The following is a 21997-nucleotide window of genomic DNA, read 5'->3' as shown; positions in this document are numbered from 1 at the left end:
TCAAATATCTGGAAAAAATCGTTTTCTTATATTATATAATATAATATATATTCAAGTGTTCTAATCATAATTACAGGAATTATACAATATACGAATTTTAGGAATAAGAATTTTCAATACAATGAAATAGTTGGAATAAAATAAACCATTATTTGAATTTAAGAGGTCAAGATACATCATGATATCATAAACTTGACAAAAGAAGAACATAAATTTGCAACAACATTTGATATTAACGACAAAATTTACAACTCAAATATATATCTCCAGTTAGTTTTACTTTAGCATTAGAGGTGCAGAGATGCGCAGTAAAAAAATTAGCCGAGAAATCCATACTCGACATTTAGCATTTCTAGTCTCTAAGCAGGTTAATTCTAAAGAATGCATTAAGATTTAAGATGCTAATATTATTTTCCTATCATTCTAGTAATGTCTCCGACTCTCCCCATTGATCCATAAAACTCAAGCTCTGAATTTGGGTCCAGCCCAAAATTAAAATCAGGTCGTGCAGCAATTATCATGTTTCCAAACCACGCCGAATGTAAGTCAACCACACCCCTCTTTCATAGCTTCATCAGAAATAAGAAAGCTTCTCATCCACAGTTTGTATTTCATCCTAACTTCCAATCTCTAATCTTCTCCAGCAGGTAAGGAATCTTCCAGAATCTTGACGAACTTGACCCGTATTTCTGTTGATTCAGTACCCCTGAGTGTGTCTCCAATAAACCAGCACTTTACCTCCATTTGGATCATCTCCAGAGCTCCTCGTATCACTCCACAGATTATGTTACTGTACCTGGGAGATATAGGGTATTACTCCGCAGATTATGTTACTGTACCTGGGAGATAGGGGGTATATTTAGCTTCACTCCGCAGATTATGTTACTGTACCTGGGAGATATAGGGTATATTTAGTATCACTCCGCAGATTATGTTACTGTACCTGGGAGATATAGGGTATATTTAGTTTCACTCCGCAGATTATGTTACTGTACCTGGGAGATAGGGGGTATATTAGCTCCTCGTATCACTCCGCAGATTATGTTACTGTACCTGGGGGATATAGGGTATTACTCCGCAGATTATGTTACTGTACCTGGGAGATATAGGGTATATTAAGCTTCAGAGCTCCTCGTATCACTCCACAGATTATGTTACTGTACCTGGGAGATATAGGGTATATTAAGCTTCAGAGCTCCTCGTATTACTCCGCAGATTATGTTACTGTACCTGGGAGATATTATATAGGGTTTATTTAGCTTCAAGTATTACTCCGCAGATTATGTTACTGTACCTGGGAGATATTATATAGGGTTTATTTAGCTTCAAGTATTACTCCGCAGATTATGTTACTGTACCTGGGAGATAGGAGGTATATTTAGCTTCAAGAATCAAGGGGTGATAGTTGTCTGGTTTTTGCAAGATTTTTAGGAGTGATCCTAGACGAAAAGCTCACTTGGCAAAAACACATTACGGCCGTTAGAATAAAGATGGGTCGCTACCTCGGAGTTATGTATAAGCTAAAGCACCTTCTACCTATCAAAGCCCGCCTAAACATTTTCCAAAGCCTTATCCAATCCCATCTAAATTTCTGTTCTTTAGTGTGGGGATTTGCCTCAAAATGTCACATTGAATCTCTGTTCACCAAGCAAAAGCAGGGAATTAGAGCTGTTATGTCAGGATATGTAAATTATAGATATAAAGACGGCAATCCCCCGGAGCACACAAAAAGTGCGTTTAGATTGCATAATATCCTAACAGTCCATAGCGTCATTGTAAAAAACGCTCTTATTCTACTACACAAAGTAAGGAACATGCCAAGCCTTCTCCCTAAATCCATCAAAGAACTTTTCCCTCACGATATTCCCACCTATAATTCCACATACGAACATAACCTTTCTTGGTTCACAACTTACAACGGCCCAACATTTAGAAATACTCTTTTCTTCAAAGGACCCATGCTCTCTATTACAAAGCAAAGTAAGGATATAACTATTCCAAGTTCTACCTTTTCAATTGAAATCTTTAAAAATTCAGCTAAGCGCGAACTCCTCAAGCTGCAAAGCTCAGGAGACGATGAAAATTGGCCAAATTTCTTACTTTATAGTATACCTGGGCTAAGAAAGTCTCAAAGAGAAGGGCGCTCGCAAATAGACTACAGCACCGAGTTAGTAAGCGACAACGCGTAAAGAAAGATCACTCGCGACAAATGACTATGATCTTTTATCAACAACATATCATTTTAATTTCACTGCCATTATGCAATGCCGAATTTACATCTGCCGCGCAAAACTTTTTATCTATTATTATTAAATAGTAATTAGCATGTTTACAAATTGCGACTTCAACCAGTTTTGCAGACCGTTAGTTATATAGTACTTTTAGTAGGGCATTTATTTTAATATATTTATTTTACATTATTATATTTTAGTGTGACTTCTATAATTTCATTTATGTAATAACCATTGATCAATAAATTGCGGCACACGCCAACCTCCACCGTGGGGTTTCAAAACAAACAAAAAAATCCACTTGAAACTACGACTTGCATGGAACATAACGAAAATAATAAATACATTCTACCACTACTTTATGCTAAACCGAAGCATACAAAACGAATCCTTGCCAATCCTATCAAAAAACATCAAAGAATATAGCAAACCAGATAATAATATATAAATATTAAATACATACCACAAACTATCAGTACAATGGGGAGGCAATTCAACGAACTCAGCTAGAGGGTTCTCTGTTAGTAAGAGGGTGAACTCGTCTTTGGCTGCATTCCAGTTCCTCACTTCAGGTACTATGCCTGTTCGTAGAGGGAGGTTTTGTTAATATTTAAGGGAAGAGAAAAGTCACTGTTATCAAAGGAAACAACATTCCATTCACATCAAAAGATTTGATCAAGCTAATAAACCAATTTGGAGAAAACTTAGCAATAATCCTAAAATCTGACCGAGGAACATCCTGAAGCCCTGTTTGCAGATGACATCAGCAACCTCCTCAAACTGGGTACATCTCTTGGTTCCGGGAGTGTGAGCTAGGAAGTCCTCTATCATCCTCACTCCGATATTGTACCCCATCTTGTCTAGCTGCTTGTTTACCTGGGGTAGATCAGGGTTTTATTTGTTGTTTCAGTTTCATTATGTTTTAAATGTTACAATTTGGATATCAGATTAGAGTGAGGATTAAACGTTAGGATGATACTACAAAATAACGGCTGTTATAAGGAGCTGATTTAAACATTGCTAAATTGAGCGGTTCCTGTACCCCGCCCCCCTGTAGGAACAAGTAATGAAGTTCCTGTACCCCCCCCCCCCCCCCCCGGCCCCCCTCCCCCCTGTAGGAACAAGTAATGAAGTTCCTGTACCCCGCCCCCCTCCCCCCTGTAGGAACAAGTAATGAAGTTCCTGTACCCCGCCCCCCTCCCCCCGGCCCCCCTGTAGGAACAAGTAATGAAGTTCCTGTACCCCGCCCCCCTCCCCCCGGCCCCCCTGTAGGAACAAGTAATGAAGTTCCTGTACCCCGCCCCCCTCCCCCCGGCCCCCCCTGTAGGAACAAGTAATGAAGTTCCTGTACCCCGCCCCCCCCCCCCCGGCCCCCCTGTAGGAACAAGTAATGAAGTTCCTGTACCCCCCCCCTGTAGGAACAAGTAATGAAGTTCCTGTACCCCCCCCCCCCCCCCCCTGTAGGAACAAGTAATGAAGTTACTGTACCCCCCCCCCCCCCTGTAGGAACAAGTAATGAAGTTCCTGTACCCCCCCCCCTGTAGGAACAAGTAATGAAGTTCCTGTACCCCCCCCCCCCCCCCTGGAGGAACAAGTAATGAAGTTCCTGTACCCCGCCCCCCTCCCCCCTGTAGGAACAAGTAATGAAGTTCCTGTACCCCGCCCCCCTCCCCCCGGCCCCCCTGTAGGAACAAGTAATGAAGTTCCTGTACCCCGCCCCCCTCCCCCCGGCCCCCCTGTAGGAACAAGTAATGAAGTTCCTGTACCCCGCCCCCCTCCCCCCGGCCCCCCCTGGAGGAACAAGTAATGAAGTTCCTGTACCCCCCCCCTGTAGGAACAAGTAATGAAGTTCCTGTACCCCCCCCCTGTAGGAACAAGTAATGAAGTTCCTGTACCCCCCCCCCCCCTGTAGGAACAAGTAATGAAGTTACTGTACCCCCCCCCCCCCCCTGTAGGAACAAGTAATGAAGTTCCTGTACCCCCCCCCCCCCCCTGTAGGAACAAGTAATGAAGTTACTGTACCCCCCTCCCCCCTGTAGGAACAAGTAATGAAGTTCCTGTACCCCGCCCCCCTCCCCCCGGCCCCCCTGTAGGAACAAGTAATGAAGTTCCTGTACCCCCCCCCCCTGTAGGAACAAGTAATGAAGTTCCTGTACCCCCCCCCCCCTGGAGGAACAAGTAATGAAGTTCCTGTACCCCCCCCCCCCCTGTAGGAACAAGTAATGAAGTTACTGTACCCCCCCCCCCCCTGTAGGAACAAGTAATGAAGTTCCTGTACCCCCCCCCCTGTAGGAACAAGTAATGAAGTTCCTGTACCCCCCCCCTGTAGGAACAAGTAATGAAGTTCCTGTACCCCCCCCCCCCCTGTAGGAACAAGTAATGAAGTTACTGTACCCCCCCCCCCCCCCTGTAGGAACAAGTAATGAAGTTCCTGTACCCCCCCCCCTGTAGGAACAAGTAATGAAGTTCCTGTACCCCCCCCCCCCCCCCCTGTAGGAACAAGTAATGAAGTTACTGTACCCCCCTCCCCCCTGTAGGAACAAGTAATGAAGTTCCTGTACCCCGCCCCCCTCCCCCCGGCCCCCCTGTAGGAACAAGTAATGAAGTTCCTGTACCCCCCCCCCCTGTAGGAACAAGTAATGAAGTTCCTGTACCCCCCCCCCCCCTGGAGGAACAAGTAATGAAGTTCCTGTACCCCCCCCCCCCCCCCCTGGAGGAACAAGTAATGAAGTAGATTACCTCGTCTGGACTATCAAAGTCTTTGAGTAGCTGAGCTACCATGCACCCGTACGTTAGGGTGAACAGCTCAGAGGACACCCTTTTAGGGTCCAAGTTACCTCGACCTCGTGACATTCTAGTAAGTGTAAGGGTTTAGGTTAATAACACAGTTTAACATAATTATTTAGAGTAACAGAATATTATATTATACTATCGGGCCTTATTATTTATCAGGAATTATATTGTGTTGACTTACAAAAGGTGGGACCTGTTTGAATGACAAAGTTTATCTAACTTGCTTTATATAAAAACGAAATATAACCACTCCCTTTGACTTTGTAGCTTAGTTTGAACCGTATGAATTATAATAATATTACTTTATTTTAGTCAGAGACTGTTGCCTCGCCAGTTTTTTAAATCATGTTAAGTTTGTTACTACAGTTTATGCTAGTTTTTACTGCATTCTCGTCAACTTGGGCCGACCTGGGCACTCAGCTGCGGAACGGAAAACATTTTGCTGTTGATACCTCCATGATGGGCGGTAACTTTGGTGATATTGAACGAGCTGTACACCAATATAGAAAGAAGTTTGGAGGCGTGGAGAAGGAAATTGAGAGAATTATTAATCATGCTGAGCTTGAGGAAACTAATGGGTCTAAGTCACAAGGAAGCGACGAGAACAAAGTTACTTCAGAACACACTTCAGACGTTGAGACAACATTTGAATTTGATATTTAAAGCTACACATTTTTACTGTCTGAGTTAATGGTACTGCTGTATTATCTGCATTTTTGATTTAATGAAACAACAGTGTGTTAAACTGTAATGAAAAATAAAAATCAATCCAATTTCACAATGAAATCTAACAATTATCATATTATATAGCTTCTTCGTCAAAAGACAAAACAATTTGGTTTTATTTGCATTGGAAATGATTCATGATAATACTCCTGAAACTGTCGACATGCACAGATCATGACAGCTGGAAAGATTCCATGCTTTCTTTTTCAAATGAATAATAACGTATCTATTCTTACAAAAAAAATGGTTTTGTACTCATGCAGTTTGGTTTAAAAATATACTATCAAATTAAGATAATGTTATAAAGTTATAATTTAGAATAAATTACCCTCACAACTTAGGTTTCAGTCTACAAACATAGACCTAGTGTTTATTGAATCTCAGGATCATAAGTTAATCAAACGTTTGATTATATAAATTAATTCCCTTTCGAAAAGAATATAATGTTAATAAAAATCAAGCAATTTCTTTAAAAAACAAGAAAATAATCCGTGACAGAAGCTAAGGTAACTACACTTGCAAGTCTCGTCTAGCTGGAGTTGGAGATGAAATGGGAGTAGTAGACCGGCTTGTAATTCTATTTATAGCCTTCAACCGCTCCAACCAGTTACACGAATACGCGTTCCTTGCACCAGGTCCCATCATGACCTGACACAATCCATTAGCGTTTACAGCCATGTGCCGTACAACTGACCCGAGGGGATCATCACTGATGAGCAAGGCAGCGTGGGGCTTCAGATCTGCTAGCTTAGTTTTCTTGAGGCTGTTGAAGGACACCAGGTTCATGTGGTTGGGTTGGGGTTCTATCACGATGTCGCAGATATTGCACTGCCCCTTGATTGTACCCTGTTGGTATGGCAGCCCGGAATCATTGTAGACGATCGTCACGAAGTTGTTACCTATGTGACGTTTTTTGTTGGTGCTAGTTGGGTCAGTATCGTGTTGTGGCATGAGGGTAGCGACATGGAACACAACTTGAGACGTCTTATCTCTCCAGCTAACAGTGTAATCCCCGTCCAAACCCTTGGTATCCAACCCTCCTATATACACCGTCTTCTGATCACAGTTCCCCAGCCAGATGATGTCTCCGAGAGTCTTCACAAACTCCACGTACCTAACACTACCGTACGTGTTCCTCAGGATGCTCACTTCGTTTGTTTGGCTGGGTCCCACGTATATGAGTCCTATCTTGTGAGTGTTGGAGACCAGGATGAGGTCGAGGTTCCGGAGAGCTCTGGAGACATCCTCCGACTCCTGGAGACTGAGGGGAGTCTTATCTGCACTGCTGGATATAAGGGGGTAAAGTTGTCTGAAAATAAAAGCTGGGTCGATGTCCCAGTGGCTCTGGTCGTTGTCCACAGAGAACTTAGAGCAGTCCTTCAAGCTGCTGGATCTGGAGGTGAGTTCCTGTGTGCTACTGGACCGGGAGGTCATTGGGCTGAAGTTGTTGTCTTGGGTCGGATCTTTTCTCGCGGACAAATGAGGAGAAGATGAACGAGAGGAGTTCTTGGATTGGGAGTCTCTAGATGAGTTCTCCTCCGTGTTTGATCCACTATTACCGTTTGCGTCATTTTTATTATTCTTAGCATACTGGAAAACACTGGATCTTTTCCTAGAGGATGTGTTGTAAAAGGCGTCGTCCATACCAGCTTGAGTCAAAGTTCTAGCGGCATCCTTATCCGCAAATCGTTCACAAATTTCAACAGATGAATTCCTGGAATCAGTATCGTTTCGATTATAAACAAACGGTTCTTTTAGAGGATCGGATTTTTCTGTAACACCCAGATCGCTATGCGATCTCTGTCTAACTTCGATTGCAGAAGTTGGGGTCATTTCATCTGCTTGTGGGGTACTGAGCCTTCTCCTTCGAGCTAAGTTGTGCTTAAATGAACCAGAGGAGGAATTTGATGAGAGAAGTTGTTCTAGTTGATGAGGAGTATAGTCACTGTGGACGTCCTTTATGAGAAGTTGACTAAGATCGTCATCAAAGAGCGCGGTAACAACGTGACTGTCTCCTCCCGCAGCAGCGTCAAGTCCAACAAAGTGGCACTTGTTCTGGAGTCTGAGTATGACACTACTGTTACTGGTGGGGGAACGTATTTCTAGGTGAGCGAAATCTTTACACCAACAACTACATTTAGGAGTCATGATCTTGTTCAAATCAACTGTTGCAACAGGACCTTGTTGTCCAGGGATGGGAATGCGAAGTCCCGTTCCAAAACTCAACTCCATGCTATCATCAGAACTGCTGTTGAAAGAACCTTCACCAGTGATAGCTTGTACCATTTTACATCGCTCGCACGAGGAGGAAGATGATCTGTCACAAGATAACGCAGTGGATATTGTAATCAAAGTATTGCACACAGTCCAGGTTTTAGTTTTCTTGTTTGAAAACAGCAGATCCAATTGGGGGGATTTCTTGATTATGTTGCAACGTCCGGAATACATCCACCGCTCAAGTAAGTCCTCTGTTACATCTATCAGCTGATTGTGAGCATTAATCCTCTCAGCATCCGGTGCCTTGTTGATGGAATCAGTTGAAGGTATCCTCTTAAAACTGGATCTGGGAGTGTTAGACCCACTTAACCTTCCATAATCACCTGACCTCGGCCTCAGAGTCTTAGCATCTTTAGACTCAGCACTCACCTTCCTCTTCTCCCCACCCTTCCCCTGCTCGGTCAGGGTGCTGTTACTCCTACATTTCCTGTCCTACACTCTTAACCGTGGACCTAAGCTGCCCTAGAATATACTCCTTGAAAGCAGGTCTGTGCTTGTAATGGCACCTGACATACCAATTACATACCACCACGTGTGCGAAGTGAATAACAGGAACATCGAAATTAACTGGGTCAGTGTAGGGCAGAATAACACTGATAACCATTTTATATTCCTCCTCTGTAAAGTCCTTATACAGGGAGGGTGTTAATGCTACAGTAGAGAGGAATGATAAGGTTGCTATCGCCAGGTTCCTTCCAACTGTCATCTTTGCTATTTCGTGTATTATGTTGCTTAGAAACCGAGGTTTAATGAGAAAAGGCATCTCCATGGCTGCCACGATCAGTCCCTCGATACAGATTTTGCCAAACTTAGGTTTGAGTCCGCTTATCAGAGCTTTGAGGAGTCTCCTACACATATCAGCGTCACGTGTTGTCTTGTAGATCCGAGCTTGGTAGGGTATCAGTCGCACTATCACCTGGTTACAAGTGTGTTAGATTTGTCAACAAACCCTGGTTTCGAAAACCAAGCATTTACCACTGGTTTCGGATTTTACCTTCGATTAACAGCCGCATCATTCGGATATTGATTATTTAACAACTAAAAAACATGCTTTAATAACAAACCTAACAGTCTGAACTAACCGGGTATATCCTCATCCTCACTTCTGAAGCAGAGAAGTCTTTAGGAGTATTCTTCAGCTCCTCAAGTCGCTTGCTGTTACTCAGCAGCTCCACAAGCTGCTCAGTCTGAGAATCTACATTACGTCGAGTCTGGAACTGGGCGTTGCAGAGCTTCTTCTTGATAGCTGATAGGGTTAGTTCTAGAACACTCCAGTCTTCTTCCTGGGGAGGGGGTATATAGGGGGGGTGACATGTCTCCAATGTCTCCAATGTCTTTTGTCTTTTTTGAAAAGATAGGGTGCAGAGACATGTCCTGGAGACATTGGAGACATTGGAGACACAGCTTTTGGAGACATTGGAGACAATGGAGACATTGGAGACATTGGAGACAAAGCTTTTGGAGACGTTGGAGACATTGGAGACACTGGAGACGTAGATGTATGATTGGAGAAGGAGGAGGATCTAGGAGGAGGATGACCCAGGAGGGGGACTCAGGAGGTGAAGGAAGAGGATGAGGACTCAGGAGGAGGACTCAGAAGGAGGACTGAGGAGGACTGAGAAGGAGGAGGACTGAGGAGTACTGAGGAGGATGGCTGAGGAGGATGGCTGAGGAGGATGACTGAGGAGGAGGACCTAGGAGGAGGTGGACCCAGGAGGAGGAGGACCCAGGAGGAGGACTCAGGAGGAGGAGGAGGAGGACTCAGGAGGAGGACTCAGGAAGAGGACTGAGGAGGACAGAGAAAGAGGAGGACTGAGGAGTACTGAGGAGGATAGCTGAGGAGGATGACTGAGGAGGATGACTGAGAGGGAGGAGGAGGAGAAGGACTGAGGAGAAGGAGAAGGAGGAGGACCTAGGAGGATGAGGACCCAGGAGGAGGACTCAGGAGGAAGAGAAGCAGGAGACTCAGGAGGACTGAAAAGGAAGAGGACTGAGGAGAACTGAGGAGGAGGAGGACTGAATAGGAGGAGGAGGAGGGGGACTGGGGGAGGACTGAGGATGCAGAAGACTGACGAGAAGGATGAGGAGGAGGACTGAGGAGGAGGACTGAGGACTGAGGAGGATGAAGAGGAGAAAGACCCAGGAGGAGGACTGAGGAGGAGGATGAGGACTGAGGAGGACTGAGGAGGATGGCTGAGGAGGATGACTGAGAGGGAGGAAGAGGAGGAGGAGGAGGAGGAAGAGGACTTAGGAGGAGGAGTAGGACTGAGGAGGAGAAGGAGGAGGACCTAGGAGGAGGAGGACCCAGAAGGAGGACTCAGGAGGAGGAGGAGGAGGAGAACTCAGGAAGAGGACTGAGGAGGACTGAGAAGGAGGAGGACTGAGAAGGAGGAGGACTGAGGAGTACTGAGGAGGATGACTGAGGAGGAGGAGGAGGAGGAGAAGGACTGAGGAGGAGAAGGAGAAGGTGGAGGAACTAGGAGGAGGATGACCCAGGAGGAGGACTCAGGAGGAGAACTTAGGAGGAATGAGAAGGAGGAGGACTGAGGAGAACTGAGGAGGAGGAGGAGGAGGACTGAATAGGAGGAGGAGGAGGGGGACTGGGGAGGACTGAGGAGGAGGAGGACTGACGAGAAGGATGAGGAGGAGGACTGAGGACTGATGAGGAAGAGGAGGAGGATGAAGAGGAGGAAGAGGACCCAGGAGGAGGAGGACTGAAGAGGAGGATGATGATGAGGACTGAGGAGGAGGAGGACTGAGGAGGATGGCTGAGGAGGAGGAGGAGAAGGACTGAGGAGTGAGGAGGAGAAGGAGGAGGACCTAGGAGGAGGACTCAGGCGGAGGACTCAGGAGGAGGACTCAGGAGGAGGACTCAGGAGAACTGAGGAGGAGGATGAGGAGTGAATAGGAGGAGGAGGGGGACTAAGGAGAAGGATGAGGACTGAGGAGGAGGACTGAGGAGTACTGAGGAGGATGGCTGAGGAGGATGGCTGAGGAGGATGACTGAGGAGGATGACTAAGAAGGAGGATGAGGAGGATGAGGAAAAGGACTGAGGAGGAGGAGGAGGAGAAGGACCTAGGAGGAGGAGGACTCAGGAAGAGGAGGAGGACTCAGGAGGAGGACTCAGGAAGAGGACTCAGGAGGAGGACTGAGAAGGAGGAGGACTGAGGAGAACGGAGGAGGAGGAGGAGGACTGAATAGGAGGAGGAGGGGGACTGGGGAGGACTGAGGAGGAGGGGGACTTGGGGAGGACTGAGGAGGAGGAGGAGGACTGACGAGAAGGATGAGGAGGAGGACTGAGGAGGATCAGGAGGACTGATGATTGAGGAGGAAGAGGAGGAGGATGAAGAGGAGGAGGAGGACCCAGGAGGAGGAGGACCCAGGAGGAGGATTCAGGAGGAGGAGGAGAACGACTGAGGAGGGCTGAGGAGGAGGAGGAGAAGGAGGAGGAGGAGGAGGAGGAGGAGGAGGAGGAGGAGGAGGAGGAGGAGGAGGAGGAGGAGGAGGAGGAGGAGGAGGAGGAGGAGGAGGAGGAGGAGGAGGAGGCTCCAAAAGCTGTGTCTCCAATGTCTCCAATGCCCCTAATATCCATTTTATGTCCCTAATGTCCCCAATGTCTCCAATGTCCCAAATGTCCCAAATGTCTCCAATGTGTCCAAAAGCTGTGTCTCTAATGTCCCCAGTGTCCCCAATGTCCCCAATGTCTCCAATGTCTCCAAAAGCTGTGTCTCCAATGTCTCCAATGTCTCCAATGTCTCCAATGTCTTTGTCTTTTTCGAAAAGATAAGGTGCGGGAGACATTGGAGACATGTCACCCCCCCTATATACAGTAACGGGTGGGGAGTGGGGGAGGGGGCGGGGGTTTATAGAGGGGGGGGGCAGGGGGTTATAGAGTGACCATCGTCACAGAATAGGTGGTATAAAATATGTTCTGTGGTTTTAGATAAACCATAACTACATTTACACCTATAACGGTAGGTACAATAAAATACTAACCAAGTTCCGAGAGTTAACTTAAGTGAAACCACACCAACCTGCTCAATAATACCCGTTTTATAGGTGGACCCTGGTTGGTGGACCCTGGTTGGTGGACCCTGGTTGGTGGACCCTGGTTGGTGGACCCTGGTTGGTGGACCCTGGTTGGTGGACCCTGGTTGGTGGACCCTGGTTGGTGGACCCTGGTTGGTGGACCCTGGTTGGTGGACCCTGGTTGGTGGACCCTGGTTGGTGGACCCTGGTTGGTGGACCCTGGTTGGTGGACCCTGGTTGGTGGACCCTGGTTGGTGGACCCTGGTTGGTCCACAATTCTCACCTTGTTAAGACAGTGGTAGATGAGATTATCCACGTGCTCATACGGTAAGTCAACTGACCCGTAGTCCTCTGTAGCTTCAGTGGGGATCTCCAACTCTAACTTATAGGGAGTTACCTGGGTGCATGGTCATTAATTGGACCAGATTTTGTGTTGCTATCGCCAAGATAATTGATTAATCTCGGTACTTTTAATCATAACTAGATCTAGATCTCAATTTCTGACAGAATCTCAACTTTTTACCTGAAGAGTTTTACAGACTATGTTATATGCAACTAACCTCCTGGGGGCGGAGACAGGAGTCAGCGACTGATATTCTGATGAAAGGGCAGGAAACAGTGCGTTTATTTGAACCCTCTTTCGGGAGGTAGACAATAGTCTCCCCCGTGCTGGACATTGATATCCGCCACAGACATTCCAGGATCTGAAATAAGCCGTTCTGCGTTAAAAATGGAAAAAAAGTATAAAATCAAATAATTGGACAGTTTTTAAAATGATAAAATTACTAGCAAGTAACGGTTCTAAATGTAACACTGAAGCACTGCCAACTAACCGATACAAATGGTGTACATTTTCCACTTTTGTGACTCTATGTTTTATCAATTATGTTTTATCGTACAACTTTATAATCTTTAAGTGCTCGTTTTAAAAACCTACTTGAATCTAGATTCTACTGAATTGACATAAATTGTAAAATTTTGATTTAAAGCTGGCTTGATATGTAAAACTTTAAAAGTACAAAAAGTGAAATAGGAGAATTAATACACAACTGTAATTTGAGAAAGATGATAATTATGAACCATTGCTGAATACCGTGCAATATCTAATGTTACAAAAGTATGCATATATATAATATGCAGATGTAGGGTACGCGTACGGTTTCGTAAAAAAACTTGTATTACTAGGCATCGGAATTAATACCATAGCACACAAGATGAATAGAAGTTTTTATTGCACATCATGCAGCTATTAATAGACAATCACTCAATCGTTACATTAGTATAGTATAGGTGACACAAGATAAACATACCCTAAATCTGATGCGCCCAGTGGAGTGGAAGTGGGGGATAAACTTAGGGGAGTAGAAACCAGTAGCTAACTTTATCAGTCCCTCAAATATAAAGAGAGCGTGTCTACTGGGGGTACGGGATACCTGAAATAGTTTATTTAAAATGGGTTAAAGTACTGGGGGTACGGGATACCTGAAATAGTTTATTTTAAATGGGTATAAGTACTGGGGGTACGGGATACCTGAAATAGTTTATTTTAAATGGGTATAAGTACTGGGGGTACGGGATACCTGAAATAGTTTATTTTAAATGGGGGTACGGGATACCTGAAATAGTTTATTCAAAATGGGGGTACGGGATACCTGAAATAGTTTATTCAAAATGGGGGTACGGGATACCTGAAATAGTTTATTCAAAATGGGGGTACGGGATACCTGAAATAGTTTATTCAAAATGGGGGTACGGGATACCTGAAATAGTTTATTTAAAATGGGGGTACGGGATACCTGAAATAGTTTATTTAAAATGGGGGTACGGGATACCTGAAATAGTTTATTCAAAATGGGGGTACGGGATACTTGAAATAGTTTATTCAAAATGGGGGTACGGGATACCTGAAATAGTTTATTTAAAATGGGGGTACGGGATACCTGAAATAGTTTATTTAAAATGGGGGTACGGGATACCTGAAATAGTTTATTTAAAATGGGGGTACGGGATACCTGAAATAGTTTATTCAAAATGGGGGTACGGGATACTTGAAATAGTTTATTTAAAATGGGGGTACGGGATACCTGAAATAGTTTATTCAAAATGGGGGTACGGGATACTTGAAATAGTTTATTCAAAATGGGGGTACGGGATACCTGAAATAGTTTATTTAAAATGGGGGTACGGGATACCTGAAATAGTTTATTTAAAATGGGGGTACGGGATACCTGAAATAGTTTATTTTAAATGGGGGTACGGGATACCTGAAATAGTTTATTTAAAATGGGTTAAAGTACTGGGGGTACGGGATACCTGAAATAGTTTATTTAAAATGGGGTAAAGTTTGATAACTTCAACTATTTGCGAGATGATAATTTAGTCTCTCTCTCTCTCTCTCTCTCTGTTCTGGTCAACGGTAATTAGTATGATATTTGGTTATCAGTTGTAGCCAAGGTAAAAGGCCTAGACAACTTTCAGAACAAAGTCATTTAGGTAAAAACCAATTTCCTTAAAGACATAGGGGTAGCAAACGACAGTACAGTGGTCGACCGGGATTTTTACTTTTTATTTTATTAAGGTTAAAAATAGAAAATTTGTACGACATAAAATGTACAGCTCATTTTGCTCATTCGTATAAATGTCGCATGAAATTTGTACAATTGAGCAAAACTCGTACGAGTAAAAAATTCAAGTTAATGACATTGGGATAAGTAGGAAGAAACATTGTGAAAAAGTGTGGAACATTTCACTGTTATATCTGCTCTGTAGTATTACGACACGTACTGTAGATTGACAACCAAAGTTCGCCAGAAATCACCCCTGTCGAACTTCGGTACGTGTCGACTGTTGAGTAAAGTTTCGAGTAAAATTATTCTTTCCCAGTACTATTTCGCTCTCATGCTCTATCTCCAGCTAGTTCTCTGGTATTGGGTTTAAACCAGTTGTTACCTTTTTGTATTTGGTTGCAAGTTTTCGTACGTGTTTCTGTATTCTGTTATGTGACTTTAAAAATCTACACATTTGATGCAGTTATAAGCCTCATCCCCAAATTATAGTGACAACCGATTATAATGGACGGAAACGATGATGAAGTGGTAATAGCAAACAATGCAGCGATAGGAGCCTTGAATTTGGAACCAAGTAACAGTGGCCCCTCAGAAAAAATAGCTGCAGAAGAGGCGCAGGCTCAAGGTAAAACTTTCAAAGTGTACTTTATAATATATAACAAAGCATTTTGTTACGTATCCAACACATTGCTTTCTTGCTCAAAGTAAATTGAGCCCGGGCCGCAGCAACTAGCCTTTCATCATCAAGACTCAATTGAACTTTAAATATATATATAATAATATATATATATAATAATATATATATAATAATATATATGATATATATAACTATACATATGTATAATATGGTTAACCCAGTTATCTGACAGGAAATGTTCAAAAGTTGAAAGGTGGCGAGCTAGCTTTGATTGTCCTATTTGCTTGTTTTGGTAATGGAACAGTTTTCATTGCAAGGACTTACACCGCTGGGTTCTACATCGATTTTCTTGCAGAGAACAATCTAGATAAAACATTTGGTACGTGCAAACAGGGAGAGGGGTGGGGTTATCAATTTATATCTGAAACAGGGAGAGGGGTGGGGTTATCAATTTATATCTGAATGTATACGCCATTTAACCTTTTATCTGTAACTTAAACTAGCACAATTAGATGGATATTTCTATAGAATTTATCTCTTTCCAGGTACTATAGCCGTTTCAACCTTGGTTTTCACCGCAGCCATCGGCCCCTACATCGTTCCCATTATACCTGGCTTCCGTACCATCCCTCTTACAAAAAGGTGTTTAATCCTGACAACGGGAAGAATGTTGTGCTACTTCGTAATGGCTGCAGGAGATGCAATGGTAGAAACTGACCCAGGAGGAACGCTGGTGTTCACTGTTATTGGAGTTAGCAGGGCTTTACAGGGCGTTTGTGTTGGGCTGTTCTTTGTGATGTTACAGGTGAGTTTAATTTCGTTAGTAATTATCTGATTCACGCAAAAAAATAAAGATTTAATTAAAGACGAAAATTTAAATTTTAAAAAATCAATTAATTAAAAAAAGAAAATGTAAAATAAAAGACAAAAACTTAAATTTGCTATCGTAAATATCTCAGGGAGAGATTGTGGATCTGTTTTTGGCGGACAAGAAGAAACTAATGGTTATTATCAGTGGATCGATGCATCTAGCAAACATCATTTCAATTAACGTTGGGGCACAACTCTACATTACAGGGGGATGGTTGCTCACTGGATTCGCTATTGCTGTTTTCGACATCATCCCCATATTTTTTCTTCCGTTTATTGGAAGAATGCAAAGAAAAATTAAGATTGGGGCAAGTTCAAATCGAGTATTGTCGAAAAATATGGGAGCTAACGCAAATGGAAAGATTCTGAAAGAAAAGCCGAATAGGATCCAGCAAATAGTGTTCTTCGTCCCTGACATCGCAGCGTTTTTGAACAACACTGCTTTTGTTCTACTCCTGTTTGCCATCCCAACAAGAATCAAGGAGTTCACGGGGAAGTCTCTGGGTACAGCCGTGTTATTCAACTCATTAATGGTGGTGTTCTCCTTTATCTCAAGTATTGTTCTGGGTTTTGTAGCAGGCGGGAGGGTAAGACCCAACTTTGTGATGTTAATTGGAAATGTGTTCCTGTATATCGGGATGATTTTAGCTTTTGGATCTACCACAGAGTTTCTAGCCTTCCCAGCTTCTTTCGAAATAGGGTCTGTTTTTATTGGAATTGGTAACGCAGCAGTTTTAAACATAGCCATTATGAGTAAATTCAGTTTGTATGAAATGTGGGGCGTGAAAACTGACGGAAACTTGGCTGAGCGATCTACAGCAGTTTTCAACTTCTCCGTATCTATATCACAAGCAGTGGGAATAGTGCTCAGTGGTTTGGTTGTCACTAGAGCAAGTGAGATTCCTACAATTATAGGAGCAGTTGCAGCGTGTCTGTTCAATACTGTCGGCTTTATTCTGTGTATTTTAGTTAAATAGCAAGTGAAGTTCCTACAATTATAGGAGCAGTTGCAGCGTGTCTGTTCAATACTGTCGGCTTTATTCTGTGTATTTTAGTTAAATAGCAAGTGAAGTTCCTACAATTATAGGAGCAGTTGCAGCGTGTCTGTTCAATACTGTCGGCTTTATTCTGTGTATTTTAGTTAAATAGCAAGTGAAGTTCCTACAATTATAGGAGCAGTTGCAGCGTGTCTGTTCAATACTGTCGGCTTTATTCTGTGTATTTTAGTTAAATAGCAAGTGAAGTTCCTACAATTATAGGAGCAGTTGCAGCGTGTCTGTTTAATACTGTCGGCTTTATTCTGTGTATTTTAGTTAAATAGCAAGTGAAGTTCCTACAATTATAGGAGCAGTTGCAGCGTGTCTGTTTAATACTGTCGGCTTTATTCTGTGTATTTTAGTTAAATAGCAAGTGAAGTTCCTACAATTATAGGAGCAGTTGCAGCGTGTCTGTTCAATACTGTCGGCTTTATTCTGTGTATTTTAGTTAAATAGCAAGTGAAGTTCCTACAATTATAGGAGCAGTTGCAGCGTGTCTGTTCAATACTGTCGGCTTTATTCTGTGTATTTTAGTTAAATAGCAAGTGAAGTTCCTACAATTATAGGAGCAGTTGCAGCGTGTCTGTTTAATACTGTCGGCTTTATTCTGTGTATTTTAGTTAAATAGCAAGTGAAGTTCCTACAATTATAGGAGCAGTTGCAGCGTGTCTGTTCAATACTGTCGGCTTTATTCTGTGTATTTTAGTTAAATAGCAAGTGAAGTTCCTACAATTATAGGAGCAGTTGCAGCGTGTCTGTTCAATACTGTCGGCTTTATTCTGTGTATTTTAGTTAAATAGCAAGTGAAGTTCCTACAATTATAGGAGCAGTTGCAGCGTGTCTGTTCAATACTGTCGGCTTTATTCTGTGTATTTTAGTTAAATAGCAAGTGAAGTTCCTACAATTATAGGAGCAGTTGCAGCGTGTCTGTTTAATACTGTCGGCTTTATTCTGTGTATTTTAGTTAAATAGCAAGTGAAGTTCCTACAATTATAGGAGCAGTTGCAGCGTGTCTGTTTAATACTGTCGGCTTTATTCTGTGTATTTTAGTTAAATAGCAAGTGAAGTTCCTACAATTATAGGAGCAGTTGCAGCGTGTCTGTTCAATACTGTCGGCTTTATTCTGTGTATTTTAGTTAAATAGCAAGTGAAGTTCCTACAATTATAGGAGCAGTTGCAGCGTGTCTGTTTAATACTGTCGGCTTTATTCTGTGTATTTTAGTTAAATAGCAAGTGAAGTTCCTACAATTATAGGAGCAGTTGCAGCGTGTCTGTTCAATACTGTCGGCTTTATTCTGTGTATTTTAGTTAAATAGCAAGTGAAGTTCCTACAATTATAGGAGCAGTTGCAGCGTGTCTGTTTAATACTGTCGGCTTTATTCTGTGTATTTTAGTTAAATAGCAAGTGAAGTTCCTACAATTATAGGAGCAGTTGCAGCGTGTCTGTTCAATACTGTCGGCTTTATTCTGTGTATTTTAGTTAAATAGCAAGTGAAGTTCCTACAATTATAGGAGCAGTTGCAGCGTGTCTGTTCAATACTGTCGGCTTTATTCTGTGTATTTTAGTTAAATAGCAAGTGAAGTTCCTACAATTATAGGAGCAGTTGCAGCGTGTCTGTTTAATACTGTCGGCTTTATTCTGTGTATTTTAGTTAAATAGCAAGTGAAGTTCCTACAATTATAGGAGCAGTTGCAGCGTGTCTGTTCAATACTGTCGGCTTTATTCTGTGTATTTTAGTTAAATAGCAAGTGAAGTTCCTACAATTATAGGAGCAGTTGCAGCGTGTCTGTTCAATACTGTCGGCTTTATTCTGTGTATTTTAATTAAATAGCAAGTGAAGTTCCTACAATTATAGGAGCAGTTGCAGCGTGTCTGTTCAATACTGTCGGCTTTATTCTGTGTATTTTAGTTAAATAGCAAGTGAAGTTCCTACAATTATAGGAGCAGTTGCAGCGTGTCTGTTTAATACTGTCGGCTTTATTCTGTGTATTTTAGTTAAATAGCAAGTGAAGTTCCTACAATTATAGGAGCAGTTGCAGCGTGTCTGTTTAATACTGTCGGCTTTATTCTGTGTATTTTAGTTAAATAGCAAGTGAAGTTCCTACAATTATAGGAGCAGTTGCAGCGTGTCTGTTCAATACTGTCGGCTTTATTCTGTGTATTTAGTTAAATAGCAAGTGAAGTTCCTACAATTATAGGAGCAGTTGCAGCGTGTCTGTTCAATACTGTCGGCTTTATTCTGTGTATTTTAGTTAAATAGCAAGTGAAGTTCCTACAATTATAGGAGCAGTTGCAGCGTGTCTGTTTAATACTGTCGGCTTTATTCTGTGTATTTTAGTTAAATAGCAAGTGAAGTTCCTACAATTATAGGAGCAGTTGCAGCGTGTCTGTTTAATACTGTCGGCTTTATTCTGTGTATTTTAGTTAAATAGCAAGTGAAGTTCCTACAATTATAGGAGCAGTTGCAGCGTGTCTGTTCAATACTGTCGGCTTTATTCTGTGTATTTTAGTTAAATAGCAAGTGAAGTTCCTACAATTATAGGAGCAGTTGCAGCGTGTCTGTTCAATACTGTCGGCTTTATTCTGTGTATTTTAGTTAAATAGCAAGTGAAGTTCCTACAATTATAGGAGCAGTTGCAGCGTGTCTGTTCAATACTGTCGGCTTTATTCTGTGTATTTTAGTTAAATAGCAAGTGAAGTTCCTACAATTATAGGAGCAGTTGCAGCGTGTCTGTTCAATACTGTCGGCTTTATTCTGTGTATTTTAGTTAAATAGCAAGTGAAGTTCCTACAATTATAGGAGCAGTTGCAGCGTGTCTGTTCAATACTGTCGGCTTTATTCTGTGTATTTTAGTTAAATAGCAAGTGAAGTTCCTACAATTATAGGAGCAGTTGCAGCGTGTCTGTTCAATACTGTCGGCTTTATTCTGTGTATTTTAGTTAAATAGCAAGTGAAGTTCCTACAATTATAGGAGCAGTTGCAGCGTGTCTGTTCAATACTGTCGGCTTTATTCTGTGTATTTTAGTTAAATAGCAAGTGAAGTTCCTACAATTATAGGAGCAGTTGCAGCGTGTCTGTTCAATACTGTCGGCTTTATTCTGTGTATTTTAGTTAAATAGCAAGTGAAGTTCCTACAATTATAGGAGCAGTTGCAGCGCGTCTGTTTAATACTGTCGGCTTTATTCTGTGTATTTTAGTTAAATAGCAAGTGAAGTTCCTACAATTATAGGAGCAGTTGCAGCGTGTCTGTTTAATACTGTCGGCTTTATTCTGTGTATTTTAGTTAAATAGCAAGTGAAGTTCCTACAATTATAGGAGCAGTTGCAGCGTGTCTGTTCAATACTGTCGGCTTTATTCTGTGTATTTTAGTTAAATAGCAAGTGAAGTTCCTACAATTATAGGAGCAGTTGCAGCGTGTCTGTTCAATACTGTCGGCTTTATTCTGTGTATTTTAGTTAAATAGCAAGTGAAGTTCCTACAATTATAGGAGCAGTTGCAGCGTGTCTGTTCAATACTGTCGGCTTTATTCTGTGTATTTTAGTTAAATAGCAAGTGAAGTTCCTACAATTATAGGAGCAGTTGCAGCGTGTCTGTTCAATACTGTCGGCTTTATTCTGTGTATTTTAGTTAAATAGTCATTAGATATTTGAAACTTGGTTCTTCTAAAAAGTTGTGACGTTATCATAAATTGTATTTTTTTTAATGTTCTGTTTTAATTTGACAATCATTTTATTTTATTGATTTTCATCATGAAATTTTATCAAAATTCCGGATCCCGCCGGCTTGGACCATATCGCAGTACTTGGCTGGATGCAATCCCTGTCTCGGCGGGATTTCCAATCCCAGTCAACCACAGACTGTGTTTCACCTAACCTGGTGAGTTGGTGAACCTTGTTATTATATAGGTTCGCTCTGTGCTGTCTTGTGGCTAATTGCTGGCTAATTGCTGGCTAATTCAAGTAATTAGTACAATGAATAAAAGTACCTTGTGCAGGAAGAGATTGATGAGTTCATCACAGATGAGTATACTCTCGTTCTCCTCGTTTTGCTGCACAACTACTGATATCACCTAACAAAACAGCTGATAACAGTTAACACAACTACTGATATCACCTAACAAAACAGCTGATAACACTACAACTACTGATATCACCTAACAAAACAGCTGATAACAGTACAACTACTGATATCACCTAACAAAACAGCTGATAACAGTTAACATCGCCACACTACAACTACTGATATCACCTAACAAAACAGCTGATAACAGTTAACATCGCCGCACTACAACAATACAAGAAGTACAGGGAGGAATACGTAACCTAAACTAGTAAACTGTATACAGTTAAGGAAGAGATAAAGTTACCGCGGAATTCCGTAATGTGGCGGCGTGTACACCGTACTTTGCACGATTAGCTGTAGTGTTAACTTAACTTGTTAACAGTGTAACACGTGTAACATTACTCTTCAACACTTTCATTTCAATATCACGTGACAAACTCAAGAGATAAGAAATACTGTTATCTTTAAAATGACCAAAAATCTGAATTAAACATTCACCATAAGATCCTAAACTAATTAGCTGATCACCAACTAATCAACTGATTACGTACCTTGAGAATGATGTTGACAATGTGGTAGAACTTGTCTGAATAACACCTGTAACACAACCTGACCAGGAACTGTACAGCCCTGTGTCTCACCGCTGTGTTGGGGTCGTTGTGTACTAACTGCAGTACTTTCAGCACAACTTTCTCTAATAACTCCTCCTGAACGGGGGGGGGGGGGGGGGGGGGAGTTGTTATTACAAAGCGCTATAATAGTTCT

The 21997-nt window shown here is 42.3% G+C and overlaps 2 protein-coding genes across 2 annotated transcripts in view; both read right to left on the bottom strand.

Moving 5' to 3' along the window:
* Positions 1–92: 92 nt before the first annotated feature.
* On the bottom strand, positions 93–5092 carry LOC134816468 (trafficking protein particle complex subunit 3-like). The gene is made up of 4 exons (XM_063825322.1): positions 4971–5092; positions 2960–3107; positions 2695–2812; positions 93–796 (listed from the first exon to the last, which is right to left on the bottom strand). The coding sequence occupies exons 1-4, from the start codon at positions 5082–5084 to the stop codon at positions 631–633; spliced, it is 546 nt and encodes a 181-aa protein (XP_063681392.1). The 5' UTR covers positions 5085–5092; the 3' UTR covers positions 93–630.
* Positions 5093–6169: 1077 nt separating this feature from the next.
* LOC134817330 (tuberin-like) overlaps positions 6170–21997 on the bottom strand; it is a 38249-nt gene continuing 22421 nt past the window's right edge. Inside the window, 8 exon segments of the mRNA XM_063826464.1 lie at positions 6170–8443; positions 8445–8943; positions 9110–9310; positions 12341–12454; positions 12618–12761; positions 13368–13490; positions 21156–21239; positions 21784–21939. Coding sequence (XP_063682534.1) covers positions 6261–8443; positions 8445–8943; positions 9110–9310; positions 12341–12454; positions 12618–12761; positions 13368–13490; positions 21156–21239; positions 21784–21939 — 3504 coding nt within the window. The 3' untranslated portion in view covers positions 6170–6260.

Source organism: Bolinopsis microptera, chromosome 6, assembly GCF_026151205.1.
Source record: "Bolinopsis microptera isolate Bmic1 chromosome 6, MBARI_Bmic_1.0, whole genome shotgun sequence".
Lineage (NCBI taxonomy): Eukaryota > Metazoa > Ctenophora > Tentaculata > Lobata > Bolinopsidae > Bolinopsis > Bolinopsis microptera.
This window is presented reverse-complemented; position numbering and strand designations above follow the sequence as displayed.